This window comes from Parasteatoda tepidariorum, chromosome X2 (assembly GCF_043381705.1).
Source record: "Parasteatoda tepidariorum isolate YZ-2023 chromosome X2, CAS_Ptep_4.0, whole genome shotgun sequence".
Classification (NCBI taxonomy): Eukaryota; Metazoa; Arthropoda; class Arachnida; order Araneae; family Theridiidae; genus Parasteatoda; species Parasteatoda tepidariorum.
Genome location: NC_092215.1, coordinates 47,284,495 through 47,305,273, shown reverse-complemented (window position 1 = coordinate 47,305,273; position 20,779 = coordinate 47,284,495). Strand labels below are relative to the sequence as shown.

At 26.5% G+C, this 20,779-nt stretch overlaps 1 protein-coding gene across 6 annotated transcripts in view; it reads right to left on the bottom strand.

Annotated features, from left to right (window-relative positions):
* Positions 1-20,779, bottom strand: part of LOC107457564 (homeobox protein OTX2) — a 151,788-nt gene that overhangs the window by 83,662 nt on the left and 47,347 nt on the right. For 2 of the 6 annotated variants that reach the window (XM_071188097.1, XM_071188100.1), the window contains exon 2: positions 13,731-13,779. In XM_071188097.1, the coding sequence (XP_071044198.1) occupies positions 13,731-13,758 (28 nt within the window). In that variant the 5' untranslated portion in view covers positions 13,759-13,779. Of the gene's footprint in view, positions 1-6,173; positions 6,589-13,730; positions 13,783-20,779 lie in introns of those variants that run through there. The other 4 variants (XM_071188098.1, XM_071188099.1, XM_016075745.3 and 1 more) reach the window with 3 other exon arrangements.

The window sequence follows — 20,779 nt, the reverse complement described above, 5'->3', positions numbered from 1 at the left end:
TTTTTTTCCAAACTATTTATTAATGTCTATATATATATATATATAAAAATATCGTTCATGACGTATATTTCATTAGTTTTTAACACCCACGTTAATAACTTGGCTGCATTTTTTTTAATATAAATATAAATAAATATGAATTTAGAATAGTGTACAGTTCTAAACATAATACAATTTACAATAAGAAATTAGTTATAATATCATTGATTTATAAGAACAAAATTAATTTATAAATATTATTTTAAACGAATTCAGAACAGCATTTTTAAAAAAAATGTTTCTAAATCTATACATATTATCTAGCAATTCGTGTAAGGATTTTCACATTAAGAAATCGTCGTTATTTTATTAGAAGCTCGTGCATTCACAGTACGTGAAAAAAAAATTTAATCAAATTTCACTTATAAACGTGTAGAACTTACAAAACTCTAATAATTCATTTAGTCATGCTCATAACAATAAAGCATCACTTTGATGTTAATCACGTGTCGTGAATTATTTTTAGAAGAAACTTCATTAATCTATACTTAAAATTAATAATACTCTAATAATTTGTGAGGCATATTTACATTAATTAACCATCGCTTTCATATTATAGAATATCGCAGATCATTTTTCAATCAAACTTACGAATTAATAATGAAAAATGAATAATAATTCGCTTAAGCATATTCGAATTAATAAACCATTGCCTTATTATTAAATATTGTAAATCTTTTTTTTATCGAACTTCGCAAAAAAAAAAAACAGTAAATCAATAATTTGTTAAAGCTTATAGCAATACACAGTCGCTTTTACATAAATAACAAATCTTAAATAATTTTTTTTTCGATCCAATTTCGCTCGTAAAATTCATTTGAAGAATTTAATTTAATAAAATTACTTTAATAATTAATATAGGTATATTCACATTAATAAACCACTGCTTAATAATAATAGCATATCATAAATCACTAATAAATTTGTAAAGATAATAAAAACATGAATCGATTTCTGAGTAAAAAATGTTCGTCGAGAGATAATGCTTCTAGATGGCCTACAGAGATTTCGGAGGCCATTTGGTGGCCCCACAAAATCTCGTTCTGGCCTGCGATGCTTATCGAGTGTGACACGTGCCTCAATAGCCCTTCAGGGAAGTCGCTGTTTGCCCTCTATCATAGAATCACTCAGCTTGAAAATCCCCCAACAATAATTGATTTTTACTTCATAGCGATAGATGAACATCGTCCTCTTCAATAGAGTAATGAATAGTGAGCAATGAATTATTGCTCATTTCTTTAACACAACTTTTTAAAAAACAAGCTATACAGTATTGTCAACATTATTTTAATAATTTGATTTTTTTTTATGTTTTTCCGTACATGAATTGCCTTTAGAAGAATAAAAATTGAGTAGGAGAGTACAGTATAGTATAGTATAGTATAGTATAGTATAGTATAGTATAGTATAGTATAGTATATATAAGTATAGTATAGTNCGAAAATTTTTAAAGTATACAATACAAGGAAAATTGCTTAAATAATTTGATATATTTTTTCTGTACATATTTATTACAGCATGAATTATACATTATTGACCTTTTTATAATTATAATTTGATTTTTTTTCTGCATGTGAAAACAAAATATCGGCTTCTATAGAGTAATGAACTGTAAGAATTGAATAATGAATTTATTTATTTCTGCGTGGAACTTTAATTACAACATAAACTAGATAGCAGTATATGCTATACAACTATAATTTTATTTTTTCCCTTAAGTTCTCGATGACATTTTCTTGAAAATAAATCAGAATTTAAAAGATTCCGGTACATGTTCAAAGAAACGTGTACATGATCCGATAATGCACTCCTTATTGTTAGTAAAACACAATTTTTTTCAGGGAAATAAAAGTAAAGTTTAGATAGCAAATAAGGTATTTATTGAAATTAAAAATATAGTGAATCAATGTCGTGTTGCTTCAGAGCCTTAATACAGACAATAGGGGGGGGGGGGGGGGNGGGGGGGGGGGAGTCAACTATGTGTTAAAAGAAAAAAAAATTATAAAACATGTTTATAAAATAATTAATTCTTCTTTTTTCCTTATCTCACTATTTTTACTAAAAATATATGATTATTCGATTATTTAATTATTTGATTATTTATTAATATCAATTTTAACAACAGTTTTTGTAAATAACGCAAATTTTATTTCGTATTATAACTCAAGTGCTAATTCACGCTAACAAAAATTTTAACTGATATTATAAAACAGATTTCCATACAAACTATAATCCGAAAATTCAACTGAACAAATTATTCAATTTCATAATAAATTATTTATTTCATCTAAAAAAGATAGGAATAAACATTACTATTAAAACATTAGTAATAGTAGTTCATAACACAATACTATCAATAATATTACTAACACTATTTAAACTGAAATTCAAAAAAAGTCATTACTAACACCTTTTTATGGAAGACAATGATAAATATAATAAGAACATATGAATGAAATTATATTGTAATATGTCAAAACATATATGGTTATATATCATTGAAATATATTAGTATTGAATAGCGGGTAATGATTTATTTTTTTATTGCAATTTGCATTGCAATCTAAACTACTCTTATTAATATATTACGAACTACTGTTAGTAGGATACAAATTTTAAAATTGTTTTAGAAATTTCAAAGTGGTGAAAAAAAATTCTCATAAAATTACCGTACTTGTTTAATAATCAATAATCACATTTAAGATTGCTTTTTTTTTTTTTGAAAAAAAGGAGAGAAAAAAACATAATTCTGTTACTATACCAAAATATATTGTATTTAAACCATTCATTCAGCTACTTTTTTGTTACATGAATTTAAATTCTTTATTGAATTATGAATTACCATATTTATTGTATTACCAATTAAAGTTTCCATTGTAAAATTAATTAAAATTTTAGTGTGAATTACAGACAGTATTGCATTGCGTCAGACTGTTACTATATTTATTTTAGAATTAATTTAGAAAATCTTGATGATATGTTTTAGGAATAATATAGTATGAACTTTATTGTTACGATTGCATTATTTCTTTAATTCATGGATTTAGTTACCTGCTTAACGGTTCTTTTCTGTACTGTAAAATTAAATTCTTTTAATAACTTCTTTTAATTTGCAAATAATTGTGTTTCTGCTGTTTATCAGCTTATAGAGTCATCACACAAATTATAAAAATAGTTTGGTTTAATTAATCTCTTTTGCACTGTAAATTAGTACAGATGTTATATTTTAAAATAACATTTTCTTTGAATATACTTCTTGTGGTAATTTCTCTTAATTTTACAAATGATTGTGTTACTGCTTTTCTTTAGCTTGTATAGTCATTATACTAATTACAAAAATATTTAGCGCAAATCTAGCGCTTTTTTAAATTTTATCAATATTTCTCAGTTATATCATCGTTTTATCAAACAGAACTATGCTTAACACATATAATTCAATACATTACAACAACTGAAAATTTTATTTAAAGCTAATATTAGGCAATTACTGTAATAAAATTCTACTACAAATATTCTAGTTCTATTTTAAAGCTACAAATATTCTCTAAACATGCCCATGAGCCAGCGAGTTTAAAACCTTAACCCTTCACTTAATTTTTTTTAAATATAGTACATATTGAAAAACTTGACAGTTTGATTAAAATTGTTTTTAAAAAAATTTAATTCTAGAAATATTATGTTCAATTACAGGCATAACAGCAGAAGTTGTGATACATTAAAATATTCTTTTGTCTATATTTAAGCGCAATTCAAAAATGACCTGGTAAAATTCACATATAACTTGAAATCCAAATTTCTAATATATTAAGTTTTCGAAAAAAAAAGCATGTTGATGCGAGGATAAAGGCATTCCAACTATTAATCCTCGAAATTACATATATTGCGGGTGATCACCTTCTGACAATGTATTTTATAAATGGTATATACGCTATTGATTGACCATCTTTACAGCTTACTGATTTTCCCGAAATAAAAAGCGGTTTTTAAAACCATACGAATTAGTTAAAAAATTCAAATTTAAATTTGTAATCTTTATTTTGTAATGTGTGATTTATAAATCTTTCCTACAATTTAAATCAATGTATGCCGAAAATTATTAATATAAGAACAGTTTAAAAAATATTATAACTTATACTAGAATAGTTTTAAACAATGACAAACCAAACCGTTAAGTTGACAAATTCAATAAAAGATTCAAAATGTTTTAAGTTTACCCTTTGCACTCTTTGAAAATGTCTGAAAAAAGGAACTGAAAGAACGTCTCCTGAATTCGAAGATCTTCTTTATTATTAAGTTGTCTTTCCTCAAAATCTCAACTATTACAGTATACTTAATGCTATGCAATAAAAATAAAAATCTATAAAAATTAACTAAAACATGGTCACATTTCAGAAATTATCCCATTTCAGAGCCGTTTTTTTTTCCGAAACAAAATTTTTGCTCCTTGAATAAAAAAATTTGGAAGCCAGTTGTCTCCTTGCTTAGGAGACCTTTTTCATTATTTAGATTAAATTCCTCAAAACCTGATCGTACCTCAAATGCTATCTTATTTTATGAAATAACTAATTCAATGTCACGTTTTAGAAAGCATCCCATTTCGCTTTTTCAAAGAAGTAATAATGTGTTATTAAAGAAGTAAAAATAAATAATTAATAATAAATATGAAATAATACTATTACGTGTTTTTCATGGAAACTGAAATACTTTAAGTTAAAGATCTTATTTATTGCATTCATTAGTGTATATTTATTGTTTACTAATTTCTGTGCATGTATATACAAAACATTTCATTACCATATAAAGTATTCTTCACAAATAATAAAAGTAGTCAAATGTAATTTTACAAAAATTATTTCAAATAAGATTCACGTAAAGGCTTGTTTTTCTGTCAATGATATGTTTATGTGCACTCACGTGATGTAAAATATTTAATTGATGAATATTTTTTTAATTATCATACAATTATCAATGCAATACTAGCTAAAACTTTATAAATAGAAAATAACATCCTCAAATTTTTATAATAATTAATGATGGTTCGTTATTTAGCTACTGCTTGGAAATTTTATCAAGTTTTAGCACTACATAAATTGCTGTCATAAACGGTAAATAAAACTTTTTTTTTTAATTTCGAAGTAAAATTGTTAAACAGACATTTACAAATTATACTGAAAAATATATTAACCCGAATATTTTAGTTTAACTCCTTAATTATTTACCGCATTACATAGAATACAAATTTTTATATTTTTCTTTTTTTACTAATTTACGTTGCCACTATTACGTTGTACAGAAAAGTCATTCTATTACATGTTTCAACTGAGCATAAAAAGTTTCTTAAAAAAAAATCCTATACGTGTTTAGCATTGCATAACACCGTAATTGTCAATAATAAACATGCAAAGCTAACTTAAGATAGCAGTAAATCAACAAATTTCATCAAATATCCAAAAGTTTCTTTGCTCTTTCTTAATTGGAAACTTGGTGACATTATAAAATCTTACATAGACATACAAAAACAGAGAGGGAAAATTCATAGTGAGAGAAAATTGCAGGTACAAAAGTTTCATTACATTAAATTTATCTTACAAGTTTTGAAGAATAGTAAAGTAAATAAATATTGTTTTTAGAAACTGTATAGTATTATTAATTATAGCTGCTAAAAATTAAAATAAATCCTTTTATTTAAAGGACGAGCTTAAAAAAAACGAATTTTTTCACCGCATATAATCGTTATATTCCTTAAAAAATTTCATTTTAGAGAAGTTTTTAACGATAAAAGTAAATACGTTTGCTATTACATTTTATTTGTTGTCAGGCAAAAAGTTTTTCTTAACAAAATGAGTGAATTTAAAAAATGGTTTGTGTTTTCAAAGGTTAAAAGAAAAGAAAAAAAAAACGTTTGAGCGAATATTTTTTTAAAATTAATTATTAGGTGGTTTTTGATTCTATTGATTTATACGGTAAAATATGGAAGGAAAAATGTGAGAAATGGTTTAAAATTTAGGAGAGAATAATTAGAATGGTTTCTCTGAGGTGAGGTAATCGGCTTTATTAGAGATGTGGGTACTTGTTAAGCCAGGAAAGTAGAGAGGGTGGGGGAGTGAGTAAAGAATTTGGTATAAGCTGCTTACCCGGATATCCGACCGTGGGGTGGAGAAGGTCAACACCGGGAGAAGGCAGTCCAATGCCGTTGACAGAGTAAGGCGATGACTTGAGGTAGGCCATGCCGCTCGATGGGGCACTTTGGCCGGTTGAAAATGGAGCGCAGGAGGACCCCGATGGCTGGAAAGCGGCCACTGAAGTCGGGGGACTGCCGCACAGTTGGTGTCCCGACCGGTAGGAAAGAAAGCCGGTGAGAGCGGGGCCAAAATTGTCCCCGCTGCCCCCCCGGCTTTGAACGTCTTCGAAATTTGGCCACAGCTTTACGGCCAGGTCACCCGGCAGAGTAAGTACGGAAGAAGCGTTGCAAAGTAAGCGGCAACCACGTTTCTGCCGCGGCCGCCGCACACGTCTCCCGTCCGCCCGCCCAAAGCCCCGCCTTCAAACAGTCATGCCGCGCCTCTCTTCCAATGATAGCACTGACCAAGAGTTTCCCTTATTTCTCTCTCTTTAGAAAACTTTCCTTCAAATATTTATCATTTTCGCATGCGTTTACTACAAATAATGTCAAGAATTCTTACAAAAATCGGTTCACTATTGAACCATAATATTGCTACAACCTTAATAAGATGAATCCATTCCAATTGCATTTCTAACTTGATTATATTTGCTACAAGGTTGTAGCGAATAAGAAATAATTACGTCTCGATAGGCTCGAAAATATCGACACATAGCAATTATATAATAGTCGTTTTAATCCCTTTCACTGTGTTGAACCTTAATATGGCATCGGGTTATATTATATAATTTTACTTTTTTAACTTGATTAAGCAATGGGTTCAACTTGGTTATTGAAAGACGAGAGTTTATTTAATATTTAGAAATACCTCATTATTATAAGAAACCCATTTTAAGGACGATGTTAAGAACAAGATTAAAATCATTATTATTACTTTTAGATAAAATCTTAAGCGTTATTTATAAACAAATAAAACAATAATTAACAAAACCTAATTCATAACATTTCATCGTCCATTATTAGGAATTTTGAATCAGTGTTCAAATTTGGTGCAACATTAATAGGGTGCAAATTTGAACCATATTATCTTATTTCTTAAATTTGATGGCACGATGCTATGGTTTATGTTGGACAGGGAAAAATTCCTTTTTTTTAAACATCGTTAAGATATTTAAGCGTTTTTTTTTTTTTTTTTTTTTAAATTTTACTTTATTGTTATTAGCTTTTTGATTATGGATTTATAATAGGTAATGCATATTACTATTATAAGCTTTTTAAAATGTTTTTGAATAGATATTAATTGATCAGAAATTGATATTTAGGATAAATTTAATTTATATGCATTTAATTTTACTTATAAGCCATACAATTAAATTCCTGTTTTTTAATGAACTAGGGAGGAGAAGAAATTGAATAAACATTTTGCACCCGATTATAGATCGGGATGGAATCCACAAAATAAAAACAAAGATAACTTAAAAAAGAATATTAAATTGTTGTTGAACAAAGTGTAACTAATAAATTAACTAACAGGTATATTCACAGACTTATGATAGATTAAGTAAGAGATTAACTAGTAGGTATAGTCGCAGATTTATAATAGTTTAAATAATGGATTAAGGCAGGGGTGGCGAACCATTATACACCAACGTGCCATTTTCTCTAAAAAATTGCTTAATGAGGTCATAGACGTGCCGTCAAATAATTTTGACTTCGTGATTATTGAGAAAATAATATTACTAAATACTATCAACTTAATACTCTTTATTTACATTGAAAAGAAAATACATTTTGCAATGTCTCAACTTAAAGTAACATCAGTGTGACTTCTGTTGTTGCAGATTAGATGACCAATGACTTATATTAGGTTGTAAGATGTTAGTTTAAGCAGGACTGTTGATTTTTTATGCTAGTTATTTATTGTTAGCTTGTTTTTTACTGTTATTAATTGTTTTTTTAGCATTAATTTTTAATTTTTTTATTAATAATTGTTTATTATTTTGTTTGTTTTTTTGTGAATTTTAATTTAATTGTTACGTATGCTTCATAGCGTAATAACATTTGTGTAATAACAATTCTTAGTGCAACAACAAGTGTGATCGGTGGAGTGCCCAAAATATTGTGTACCGTGCCATAAATGGCACGCGTGCCATTGGTTCGCCATCCCTGGATTAAGGTATAGGCTTAGTCACAGATTTACAATATTTTGAGTGATAAATTAACTAATAGTTATATTCACAGATTTATAATAAATTAAGTAGTAGATTAACTGGTAGATGCATTCACATGTTTATAAATAATTAATTAGTAGATAAACTAATAGCAGAGATGCCAACTGCTCCGCTTTCTGCAAAAGATTTAATAAATTGGTAGCGAATTAAATAGTAAAACTTGTAGAATAAAGATAATTATGCCTACTCTTTATAAGAGTAACACCACGAGATAACTGCATTAAAGTTGCAGTTCATATGATACTTTTATGAGGTACTATACATTTTTTTATACTTTTATACTTCTTTTTGATATGAGGTGGTGAAAAATTACTTAAAATGAAAAATACTGAACTAAAAACAACATAAATTTCGTTACCACTAAAAAATATTTTTTTACAAAGCAAGTTAGCATCTCTGTAATAGATATATTCACAGATTTATAATAAATTAAGTAATAGATTATTTAATAGATATATTCAAATATTTATAATAGATTAAGTAATTAATTAACTAAACGGTTCATTTCCAGATATATAATAGATTAAGTTCAAGATTAATTAATTGGTATAATCACAGATTTATAATAGATTAACTAATAGGTATATTTACAGATTTATAATAAATTAAATAATGGATTTTCGAGGTCAGTAATCATGTAGTCAAGCATAAAATGTAAAATTGCAGGTCCAGGTATTGAAAAATCTGAGCAATATTATTAAATTTTGCAAAAAGTAAAGTTATTTTTATTTAAGAAGCTTATTTTTTAGTAACATTTTAAAATAAAAATGAAAAAATTTACATAAAAATTTTCATTAAGTGTATGGAGATACTACATCACGTATTATGTACACCAATCACAATATAATACGAAATTCAAAAAGTTTCAAAATTTTAAAATCTTAAAAATCGATAATTTCATTTGATAAATCAATAAAATTAAATCAAGACATTATAATTAAACGTCATAAATGTAACAGCCAAGTTAGATAATTCTAATAAAATCATTTATGTGATTTTGGTGGAAAAAATATATAGCATAAAAGTAAGAAAAATATTTGATTTTTCTACGAAAAATTTGGTTACTATTCATCGTCCATTTTTTACGAAATGTGAATGATAATAATTGAGCATAAATTGGTTATTTTTAAAAATTTTAATGAAAAAAAAAGAAAAATCGAGGAAAACATGCGAAACATAAGCATAAAAATCTATTATATTGAGCTAAAAATTAATGTACGCAACGTTAAAAAAAACCTTAAGCACAATAATTGGTTATTGAGTTTTTTAATCTGAAAAAAAAAAGAATTATAAAGAGAACATTAAGACTGCTTTTATATAGAAAATTATAATGAAAACATAAAAGAAAAATTAAAGCATAAAAGTTGGTTACTGGTTATCTTAATAACATAAATATGGAAAGTAATGAAGTAGGAAGGAAATGTAAAAAAATAAAAAATAAATGAAAGTCGCTTGTTTTTATCTAAAAAATTATAAGGGAAACGTATAAGAAAACCTAAGCACAAAATTTTATAATCAATTATCTTAATGTTTTAAATATGAAAATTAATGATGAGGGATACATATAATAATGAAGGTATTATTTTAGAATCAGATATTTTTTTTATGTAAAAAAGTATGAGAGATACTTAACATGTAACTTAACGTGTAAATTTGTTAGAGTAACTTAAACATGTAAATTTGTTATTTTTCATTTTTAAAAAATGAAAAATAATAATGAGGAATGCTTGAAAAAAATATTTTTACGTACTAGAAATCATAAGGGAAAAGTAAATGAAAAAAATTAAGCACTAAATTTGGTAACTGGTTTTTATCAAATTTTTAATATGAAAAAATATTAAAAGACAAGATAAGACAAAAATTCGGTAATTTTATATTGAAAACTAGAAGGGAAAATGTAAAAGGAAAAAAATTAAGTATTAAATGCGATTATTGATTATTTTAATATTTTTAATCTGAAGGATAGTAATGAAGGGAACGAAAAAAATAAACATGAATGTCGGTTATTCTAACATAAAAAGCTGCAACATAAAAAAATATTTAACTTAATTCAAAATAACGATGGACGGAGGACATATAAAAAACCTTCCACTTACTTTTCGTAAATATTGGTTTAATTTTATTTTCAATTTTACCAATTTATTCCATTTTTCTTCTAATCATAAAACGAAAATTTTTGTCATGGTTATTTGAAAAGTAATAAAGAAAACCAGTGCTATATTATTCTTTTAATTTGTTACAAGGCGAATTGTTTTAAAATGTCATTAAACCAATAAATATAACCAATGAATTCGTTTTTAAGTCATTTCGTCTTAATTTACTAAGCTCCGCCAAAAGTACTTTTAAGTCATATGTAAGAAATTATCAATTTTTTTAAATTTTATTGCAATTTATTTTTCTCATCATTGCATATTATCATTTTTCATAATCAGACTTATTTTATAAGCTATTTAATTTCCGTCACCAAAATAAAACAAGTCATTATTAGGGAAAGGTATAAAAAAAAGACCTTCGTAAACCGCTTACAAACATCGGAATCGGTACTACTTAGGTGCGTTAATTCTCTAAGAGAAAAGGATTTTTTAAGAAAAAACATTTATAAAGTTCCTTCGTGAACTTCTATTAAGTGAAATTAAAAGAAAGATACTCAATTTCAAATATGAAGTGAAGTTCTTTCAACAATTTGCTTAAACGATGTTCCGGAATAAAAAGATAGGATATTTTTGATGAAAAACATTTTCTTATTTTAAAGATTCTTAAAAGATGAAATATTTAGTAAAACACTTTATTGATTAAAGAAATTTGTAATTTTATTTTTCTTGCTTGTGTTTTAATTACAGTTTTTGTAGTATTATATTTTTTTTTACAATTTCTTGATCTAATTTCTTAAATTTGTTGATACTTTTGTTGATACTTTGTTTGTTTACAACTTTTGATGTAATTCTAAAAAATAAAACAAATTGTAAGCGGACATTGAAATCAGTAGTACTAAAGTGTATTAGATCTCTGAAATTCTAGAATGGAAAACATTTATGAAACTTCTTCTCGAATTTCTATGAAAAGAAAGATACTCGTCATTAAAATAAAATATATTAATAATAGAAGGAAATAAAAAAATAATAAAATTCCCCAGAAAAAAACTATAAGAGTATTGTGTGAATAAATTTTAAAGCTAATATTTATTAGTAGTCTTTAATTAGTTATAGTTAACTTAAAGCTAACAATTATTACCTTTCATCAACCTACAAATCGGTGTCTACATACTATTTCTTGGACATATATATANCTCTTTTTTCCTGCAAATTGTACAAGTGCGCTTCAGCCATTAGATTTGACCGTGATTAGAAATCTAAAATTGCATCATAGAAAGCAGTAAGTTCAACTCGCTATTCAAAGCAATGTAGAGAATATATATATATATATATATATATATAGTTTAAATATTGAGAAAACATGGAAAATAATAAAGATTAAAGAAAAGAGAAAAAGAAAGATTGTTAAAATAAAACTATTAAAAAAAAAGATTTTTTTAAAATCTTATTATTTTCCATGTTTTCTCAATATTTAAACTTATTTTATGAGTCCTATATACTAGTAGCTTATGCGCAGTTAATAAAACTTATTAATTTTCCTCGTTTTTCTCTCATTTTTTTTTTTATCCTTTTTGTCTTCATTGAGCTATATAATATATGTATATATATTTAATCATGAATCACTGAATCATTTGTGAAAAACGCAATTGAAGTTGTTCTAAGTGTCACGGAACTATGTGTGGAGCTTTATAACTCTAGCAAAATATATTAATTCTGGACATCACTTTAAAGAATTATTTCACACAATGTTTGCTTTCAAAAAATGCAAAACAAAACGATAAAGGAAATAATATTTTGAAATATTCAGGTTGGCTACACCCCCTCTAACCCTCTAAGCGTTAGGCCCGGCTTTTTCCGTTTCAATTGTTGGCCTTTTCTCCTATGTTATTCAATGGGGGGTGGGGGAGTGTGAAGCAGGAAAGTTACGGTACAGTTTCGCCCAGGGGCTCGACGCGTGGATGTGAAAGCTTCATTCTAAAAACAAGGCGGGATAGTTCCATTTTTATTTACATTAGCCTCACCAATAATAAAAATATTCAGATCAAAATTATTTTCTAAAATAATACGTAAGCTTTTTCTTGTTTATGATAAAAAGTAATTCATCAAAACAAACCTACGTATATTTGTATGAACTCTTAGTTACACGCAATTAATTACCTTAAATATTAAGTGAAACTCATTTTATACAGGGTTATATCTTGCAACTGGTTCTTTCATTTGATATTATTTTTAATAAAGTAACACATTTTTAAATATTAAACTATATCGTGCGTTTCATTCATTTATTTGATTCAATTATTTGATTTTAATTATTATATATATATACAATCTCTAACTGCAGAATCATATAGTTTATCATGTATTTAGACATAGGAACACGCAAAATAGGTGATTTCATCTGCTTTAAAATAACAAGCATTATTTGTAGGGAAGATATTCATTGAGATTTCGATGCAAATGTTTGACTCTAAAAAAATGATAATAAATGTTCTATCACTTTTGCAATAAATGAAAGATATATTTTTGTGTTAATAATTTACTGACTTTTATTATTTCCTACTGATGTTTAGGTTGAGCATAATGTTTCATAATTACCATGCATTACACATTCTCATTACTGCTACTTCTATAAGCTTTATAGGGGCCTCTCATCAAATTTTCAAAAAACGTAACTTTTTTGTCTGAAAATTAAAGAAAACGTATGCTTTGCTAATAATAAAAATTGTCTTAGGAGTATTAAAGCAAAATATGTTACAATTCATCTGTTATTTTATTAGTTCACAATGATTTACGAGATTGAAATAATCATTACAAAACTGTTTGTTGTAAATCAAAATCTTGAAGGAAAAAAAAAACATCCAAAGTATTTTTGTTTCCCATTTCATTTTGTTTCCCAAGTTAAACAAGATCGATTAACATTTTGTACATGTGTCAAAGATATCATTTTAAAGATTTTTTTTGCTGATATTTGAGAAATATTTTTTCTTATTTTTTTAATAGCTCTATATTTGTAGGCAATTTTGTAGGATTCAACCAAAGAAATTAATTTAAATTGTCATATAGTGTGAAATTGAGCCAAACAATTTATGAAATTTCCCAAGAGCTTAAATATAAACAAATTTCTAAAATTGTTTCTTTTAAGTACAGTGTTTTTAGTAAGATTTATTTATTTTAAAGAGTGTACTTTTTAAATATGTTATTTAATCTATGCTGGCTGCTTTGTGTTATAAAATTATAAAGGCTTACCAAAGTCATCCATGTCAAAGGTCAGCATTCAAATAATCCTTTTCCTTTGCTGCTGAAAAACAAAATATTTGGTTATATCTTTCAATAATCAGTAAGCAATTTGCTAAATGATTTAAAAAAAATTTTATATTGGTATTTCAAACTCAATGATATTTAAATTCACTTGATTTTAAACGCATATGACAACTGTTTTATGTTCTGAGCGAAAATTTTGTGTCATTGAAAAAATTACTATTTTCATTTGTTTATAGAGAGTAAGTAGAAATAAGTAGAGAAGATAAAAAGTTTCATCAAAAGTAATTTTTTTTATTTTAAAGCCATCCAATGCTCAATTTTCAATTTCAGACTATCGATGTTTATCTCCGTAGCCTTGCAATTTTGAACCCAATACAGAAGACAAGGGAACTCTTGGATCAAGCACTAAAACAAACCAGCCTCCGTGGAAGGCTTTTTGACGAAACTGACCCGCATTTGCGTTACATGCAGATGAAAAACAAAAAACCATTCCATGGTTAGGCATGGCGATTCTAACCCATTATCGGTCAACCGCTGAGAATATTTTATGTCAGCACTATAGTCAGTGTAAGCCTGAAGCAGAATTCATAGCAACCAGTCATAGCTGAGATTTGAACCTGGGTTATTGGATGGCTTATGCTTTATCACCATAGCCACAACGGCTCTATCTATATACAGTATTAGCATTAATACTATATATAGATTAGCTAAGAATTGAACTTTTGAAACCTGCTCAGCAAACTATCACATTAGTCTCTGTACCATACGGAGCATAAAATAAGAAGCATATTCTGAAGTGAAACACTAGCTAGGAGGCAATTTCGTAAAATATTTGAGAGATATCGTTTTGTCAATTGTCACGCATTCTCGCTACGGTTGTCAAAAATCACGAAATACAGCTTAAGGAATGGTCAAAAATGCGAGTTTTTTTTCCAAGAGAGTTTTAACCGAAAAAAAAGAAAGATTTAAAGAAACTATCAATAACTGAATCTTCTTAGATTCTTTTGTTCATTTTTCAGAGAATCTCTTGAACTACGAAATTGGTATTTGATTAACTAAAAAGAGTATAAAATATAAATTTAAGAAATACTTTTTATCGACTATAATTTCAGTTCTACAGTAAGAGATATTCGATAGGAAGAAAAGAGTATATTTGTGTTCCAAATATATAATAACTATATAATTCCAAAACAGAAATAAGGTTGGTCTCATTGAATTAAAATAAATATTCATTGAATACGGTTTTTCAGTATAACAAATATAAATGTGAAATTGGTTTCATAATATAATTACTTCCAAATGCTACTTTAAACTAGAAAAAATTGTCAACCAAACCATTGTAAAAAAAATGGGTTTAATTTTGAATCATATTTTCGGTACCCTGATCCAAAATACGGTTCAACTAAGGTGCTAAAATGAACATTTTTCCGCTCAAGTTGAAGTATAGTCTTCCGTTATAAATATGGTAATACGGTTCAACTAAACCTCATGTTAAAAGTTGTGATAAATTTGAACCATAACTTAGGTTTAACAAGCTTGGTGTAATTCAATTCTAGATTTAGCGATTGATTATGCGATAAGTATATATTCCAAAATATTGGTTTAACGTTAGAACCGGTAAACTCAGCCGATATGATGCAACCTTTAAAAGGTGCTTAAGTTGATAAAGGATAATTTTGTTCAACTAAGCTCCATAATGTTGTAGAAACAAGCCTCTTTACTTAGAAATTGAATTAATCAATTAACCAAATTAATCAATAAACACATCAAAACAATTTTTGTCAAATATATTATTATTTTAAAAATGATATAATATATATCACCATTTTTGGATATAAACTGTCAGCTTTTATGGATATAAGCTGCTCTCCCAATATTAAAAATGTCTTCCATCGGAATATTACACATGGTTCACACTCTCTGAAACATTGGTTCAATATTGATCCATAATATCTGTGAACCCTAATATGGTGCAAATTAACTGCAATTTTTAAATTGTACCATGTAATCAAATTTAAGAAGTACGATAATATGGTTCAACTTCGCATCTTGTTAAAGGTTTCAGCCGATTTAATCAATTTAATGGTTACATTTCCAAGAGTCCAAAAGCGAGAAGAAAAAAAAAATTTTGGACAAATGTTAAAGATTGAATATGGGATTCATGTCACATTGAATTTGAAGACAAATGCATGACTAAAAATAGGTTTTACTTTGGTTAAATTTTAAAGGTTGATCATAGGAGTTTTGCCACATCCAATTCATTCGATATCTAATTTTAAATATGCATTTATTTCGAAATTCGAGGTTGGTTAAAATCTGCCATTTTCTTACTGAACACCTAAATTTGAAATTTTTATTGGATAAGCCTTTCATAAAGTAAAAAAAGAGAGTTTTTTTTCTAAATGTTTCCTTGCGATGTAGGACAATTTAAATTTTAAAGCAACTCTTTTAGATTCAAGAACCGCGTCTAATATTTAAATAAAAAATTCGACTGAACAAAATTTTCAAAAAATGATTTTTTTTAATTGTTTGAAAAAAGAGAGTTTTTTTTCTAAATGTTTCCTTGCGATGTAGGACAATTTAAATTTTAAAGCAACTCTTTTAGATTCAAGAACCACGTCTAATATTTAAATAAAAAATTCGACTGAACAAAATTTTTAAAAAATTATTTTTTTTAATTGTTTTCTTGCAATGAAGGACAATTTAAATTTTTAAGCAAGTATTTTAAATTCAGGAACTATGCCTAATAAATATTTAAATAAAAAATTCGACTCAAAACAAAAATTTTAGATTGCGCCTTTATATATCTCTTGAAATTCAAATAAAGCTGAAGGAAACAAAATTATTTGTTTAAGCAGGAGTTTATATTATATAAAGTATATTATATAAAGCATATTATATAAAATATATTGTGCCAACATACAATGAAGTTTATGTTAAATTATTTTTACAATGAAGAAGCTGCTCATACACTTGAAGTAAAATATGCATTACAAAGCAAAAAACTTTCTCTTATTACAATAAAAAACAATTGATGTTACTAAAAAAAGAACCATTTCCTTGATAATTCAAGAATTTCAGTAGAAAAATTTAATTTTTCAATTCTTCCGAAGTACAAAAACGGAGAAAATTATAATAGTTTGTACGGATGTTTCAATTTATCTATCGTTGCATTTTCGTAAATCGAAGTTCATAATCTTAAAAACTTAAGAAAAGGTTTTACAACCTGAATAATTCAAGTTTACAAAAACGATATATATAGTTTTGAGAAAACTACTTTTACATTGAAGAACCACTTTCAATATTAAAAACTTCACCTTTACAAAAATTGTGATTTTTTAAATTAAATCTTAAAACACAAATTATGCTTATAAAAACCAAAAGGAAATATATTAAATTATAACGAAGTTGTAACATGTTGTATCACTATATATTATTTATATATATATATATATATACAAGTTTATGTTATATTTTTTATACCAAAATACGGTCGTAGCTAAAAATCACAACAAATGCATTACTCAAAAGAAATAATGATATTAATAAAAAAATAACTGCACTGTATTGCAATTGATGTTTACAAAAATGCTATTTCCTATTTCTTTGCAAACTGCGTTCAAGAACCGTGTTGAATATTTCGATGAAAAAACTCGACTTAAGAAGAATTTTAAATTGCGCTTTTTTATTTGTTCCGAAATACAAATTATGTTTACAAAAACGAAACTGAAATATGTTAGTTTTTAAAACATAAATACCTTGAAGTTGAAGAAGAATGACATTCATTTATTTCATCATTGAAGCAAACTCTTCTATTTGACTTAATTCAAGCGCTTCCGTAAATGTTTGCCTTTTCTGGCATTTAATCCATTGAAGAAGTATTTTCTAAATCATAGATAAGTTCATTGTTCCCTGGTGTTTATTAAACTTTGAGAAAAGGTCAACGACGCGATTCAATAAAATGCTTTCCATCACTTAAGATTGGAATATTGACTACGATCAAAGGATTAGCCCCAACTTCACTCTACCATATACGAACCAAATACAAAAATATCTACTTAACAATGCAACGATGTTTTCCTCTCTTCAATCCTCCGAAGTAGACTCTCATAAAATATTTCAAATAAGGTGTCAAATCAACAATCATATTTTCTTTAAACAGATCTTTAAATTAAAACATTAAAGTAATATAAAGTCAGAGGTTAAAAAAAATTCTAAGAATAAAAAATGCAACTTTTATAAAATAAAAAAATTATTAAAAGATAATTATACAGGATGTTGGGTAATGACCACCCTTACTATAGATAAGAATCCTTGTCTAAAGCAAAACTTAAAGTTATGGAGTCACAAATTAAGTAAATATGAAGGAGTCGTAAGTCACAAATTAATATAAGCACTAGGAGTCACAAATTAATATAAACAAAAATGCTGTCGAAATCATTGGTAAGAAATTCGAGATTAAAAACATTAAAACCAGTTTGATTGACTGATGAAACTTAGTGGCGCTCTTTTCCCTCCCCTTTGCTTTCCCAAAAATCAAACAGGTTTAAATGTTCGCCTTCCTCGATAGTGATTCGCTAGCTTACATTTTATTTCTTTTTAACAATTATTATAAAAATATGCATTAAGGGTGGTAATTACATAGCACATAGTATAAAGTTTGCTTACATACAAGCACCAAATAGAAACTTAATAATAATTTAGAAATGATCGGTAATAAATGCCATTTGTATCTATCTTGAATCTGTATATATTATCTAAGTGCAAATTTGTATGAAAAGGTTATTTTTATAAAAGATATATTTCTGAGCTTAAAAGCTACTATTTCTATGGGATTAGTGAGACTTTTTAGTAAATTACTAAATAATATTTCTTTGTACGCAATTCATATAATTTTTAACATGAAGAAAGGTGCAAAAACCGTGAAACAAGTAGTAACATGATGTTAATAAAATGGACAAAAAACACATTACTCTTCATTTTACAGCAAATTAGTAAGAAAATAGACGAATTCAGATAAAATTACATGAAAAATAAAAATAAACAATCCCTTTTTTAAACTTTTAAAGTCTTTTAATGGTTAAACAATTCATTTTCTTATAATGAACAATTTTGGTATTACGAGAATTTTACTGCTGTGTCAAAGGATCCAAAACAAGTAAGAAATTTCAAATTTTTGAGGTCTTTTACACTATTTTTATCATTAATTATCCATTGAAAAATACCGCAATTTAAAGGTCAAATGAGTTTTAATATCGTCCCTTCTCCCTTTTGAATTTTTCTTCAAGTGATGCTGAAACTCTGAATTGAGGAAATTTTTTTTAACTCAATGACAGTATACAGTTGGATTTCAATTTAAATAAGCTTTATTTTCAGAAATTCGTATTTTAATGAATTTTACTTCGTTAAAAATGAAGGCAAAAACCCTTTTTCTGCGAATAACAAACCCCAATTTAAGAAATTGTTTAGGAAATAAAATATGAAAAAAGCAAAAAAAAATTATAAAATTTGCACAAGCAAATAATTCTTGTATTTTTCCTTATCTATATTAATGAAACAGAATGAAATTAAAGTAAAATAATAAGAGTCAAAGTATAATAGTAAAATAATGATAGTTTAAGAAAAATAGCAAAATAATATAATAATAATTAAAGCCAAAACAATATAATAATAATGAAAGCAATAATTATTAATACTGAAATAACTTATTTGCTTTATCTTTTTATGGTTAGAGGACACCATATCTGCTTAAATACCATATCTGCTTAATTAAATTTGATAGATTTCAGAATTCTGAAATTTTGAATTTTCTACGCGTCGTATATTTAATGAAATAATTTTAATGCAAATTATGCAATGATTTTTCTTTATCTTTTTTTTTTTTAACATAACTAACATTCTTGCACTTACGTTTGAAGAACCTTTTATTCAGTTCAAATTATGTTGGAAAAATGGTTTTATTCAATAGATTTTATTAATCAATTACATTGATATTGATTTTGTTTTCAATTATACATTATATTGGCAAATTCCCCTTTAAGCATTGGGGAAAAGGATAAAAAAGAAAAAGCAAATTATATTTTGATTTCTTTTTAAACGGCCTCGTCATTAAGGGGTCTAATCCTAAAAAAAGGGGGAACTCTAAAAGGGGGGCACCCCTGAGGTGGTGGGCGTCATTGTGGAAATGCAATTGTCGTGTCGAAGTCACTGGCATAATTGTCATTCCTTTTGTGGCGAAGGGAACGAGAGTTGAGCAAATATTTGAGGCAACCGAATGTCAATACTATGAACCATGCCGGGAATTCATAAATTCGTAAGTACTTCCTCCCTCTATTTCAGAATAGCCCGAGGGACTGACCCGATGATAGATGGACTCACGAACATAGAATTCACAAGCAGAGATTCACTTAAGCTTTTCTATCTTTCAATGCTACAGACATTCATTAGAACAGAAATTTTGTTAGAAATTTCTTTCACAAAATATCAATTCCTTTCGTTTATAACATTTTTTAATATCATTTGTCATATATTAATTCCTTTCCATCAACTTTTTATAACTTTAAAATTTCTTTTACGTCATTTTCCAAACATTAATTCCTTTCTTTTGAGCTTTTATTAATTTAAAATTTCTATCAATCTATTACAAAATAATAATTTCTTTTTATTAACCTATTGTTTCTTTCACTCCATTTATAAATAATAATTATTTTCTATTGATCTTTAACAACTTTCGAATTTCTTTAAAACAATCAGAACAGAAATTTTGTCAGAGATTTCTTTCTCAAAATATCAATTCCTTTCACTTATAACATTTTTAAATATCATTTGGGAAATATTAATTCCTTTCTATTCAGCTTTTATCAATTTAAAATTTCTATCAAATCATTACAAAATAATAATTTCTTTTCATTAACCTATTATTTCTTTCACTTCATTTATGAAAAAATAATTCCTTTCTATTGATCCTTTACAACTTTAGAATTTCTTTAAAACAATCAGAACAGAAATTTTGTTAGAGATTTCTTTCACCAAAT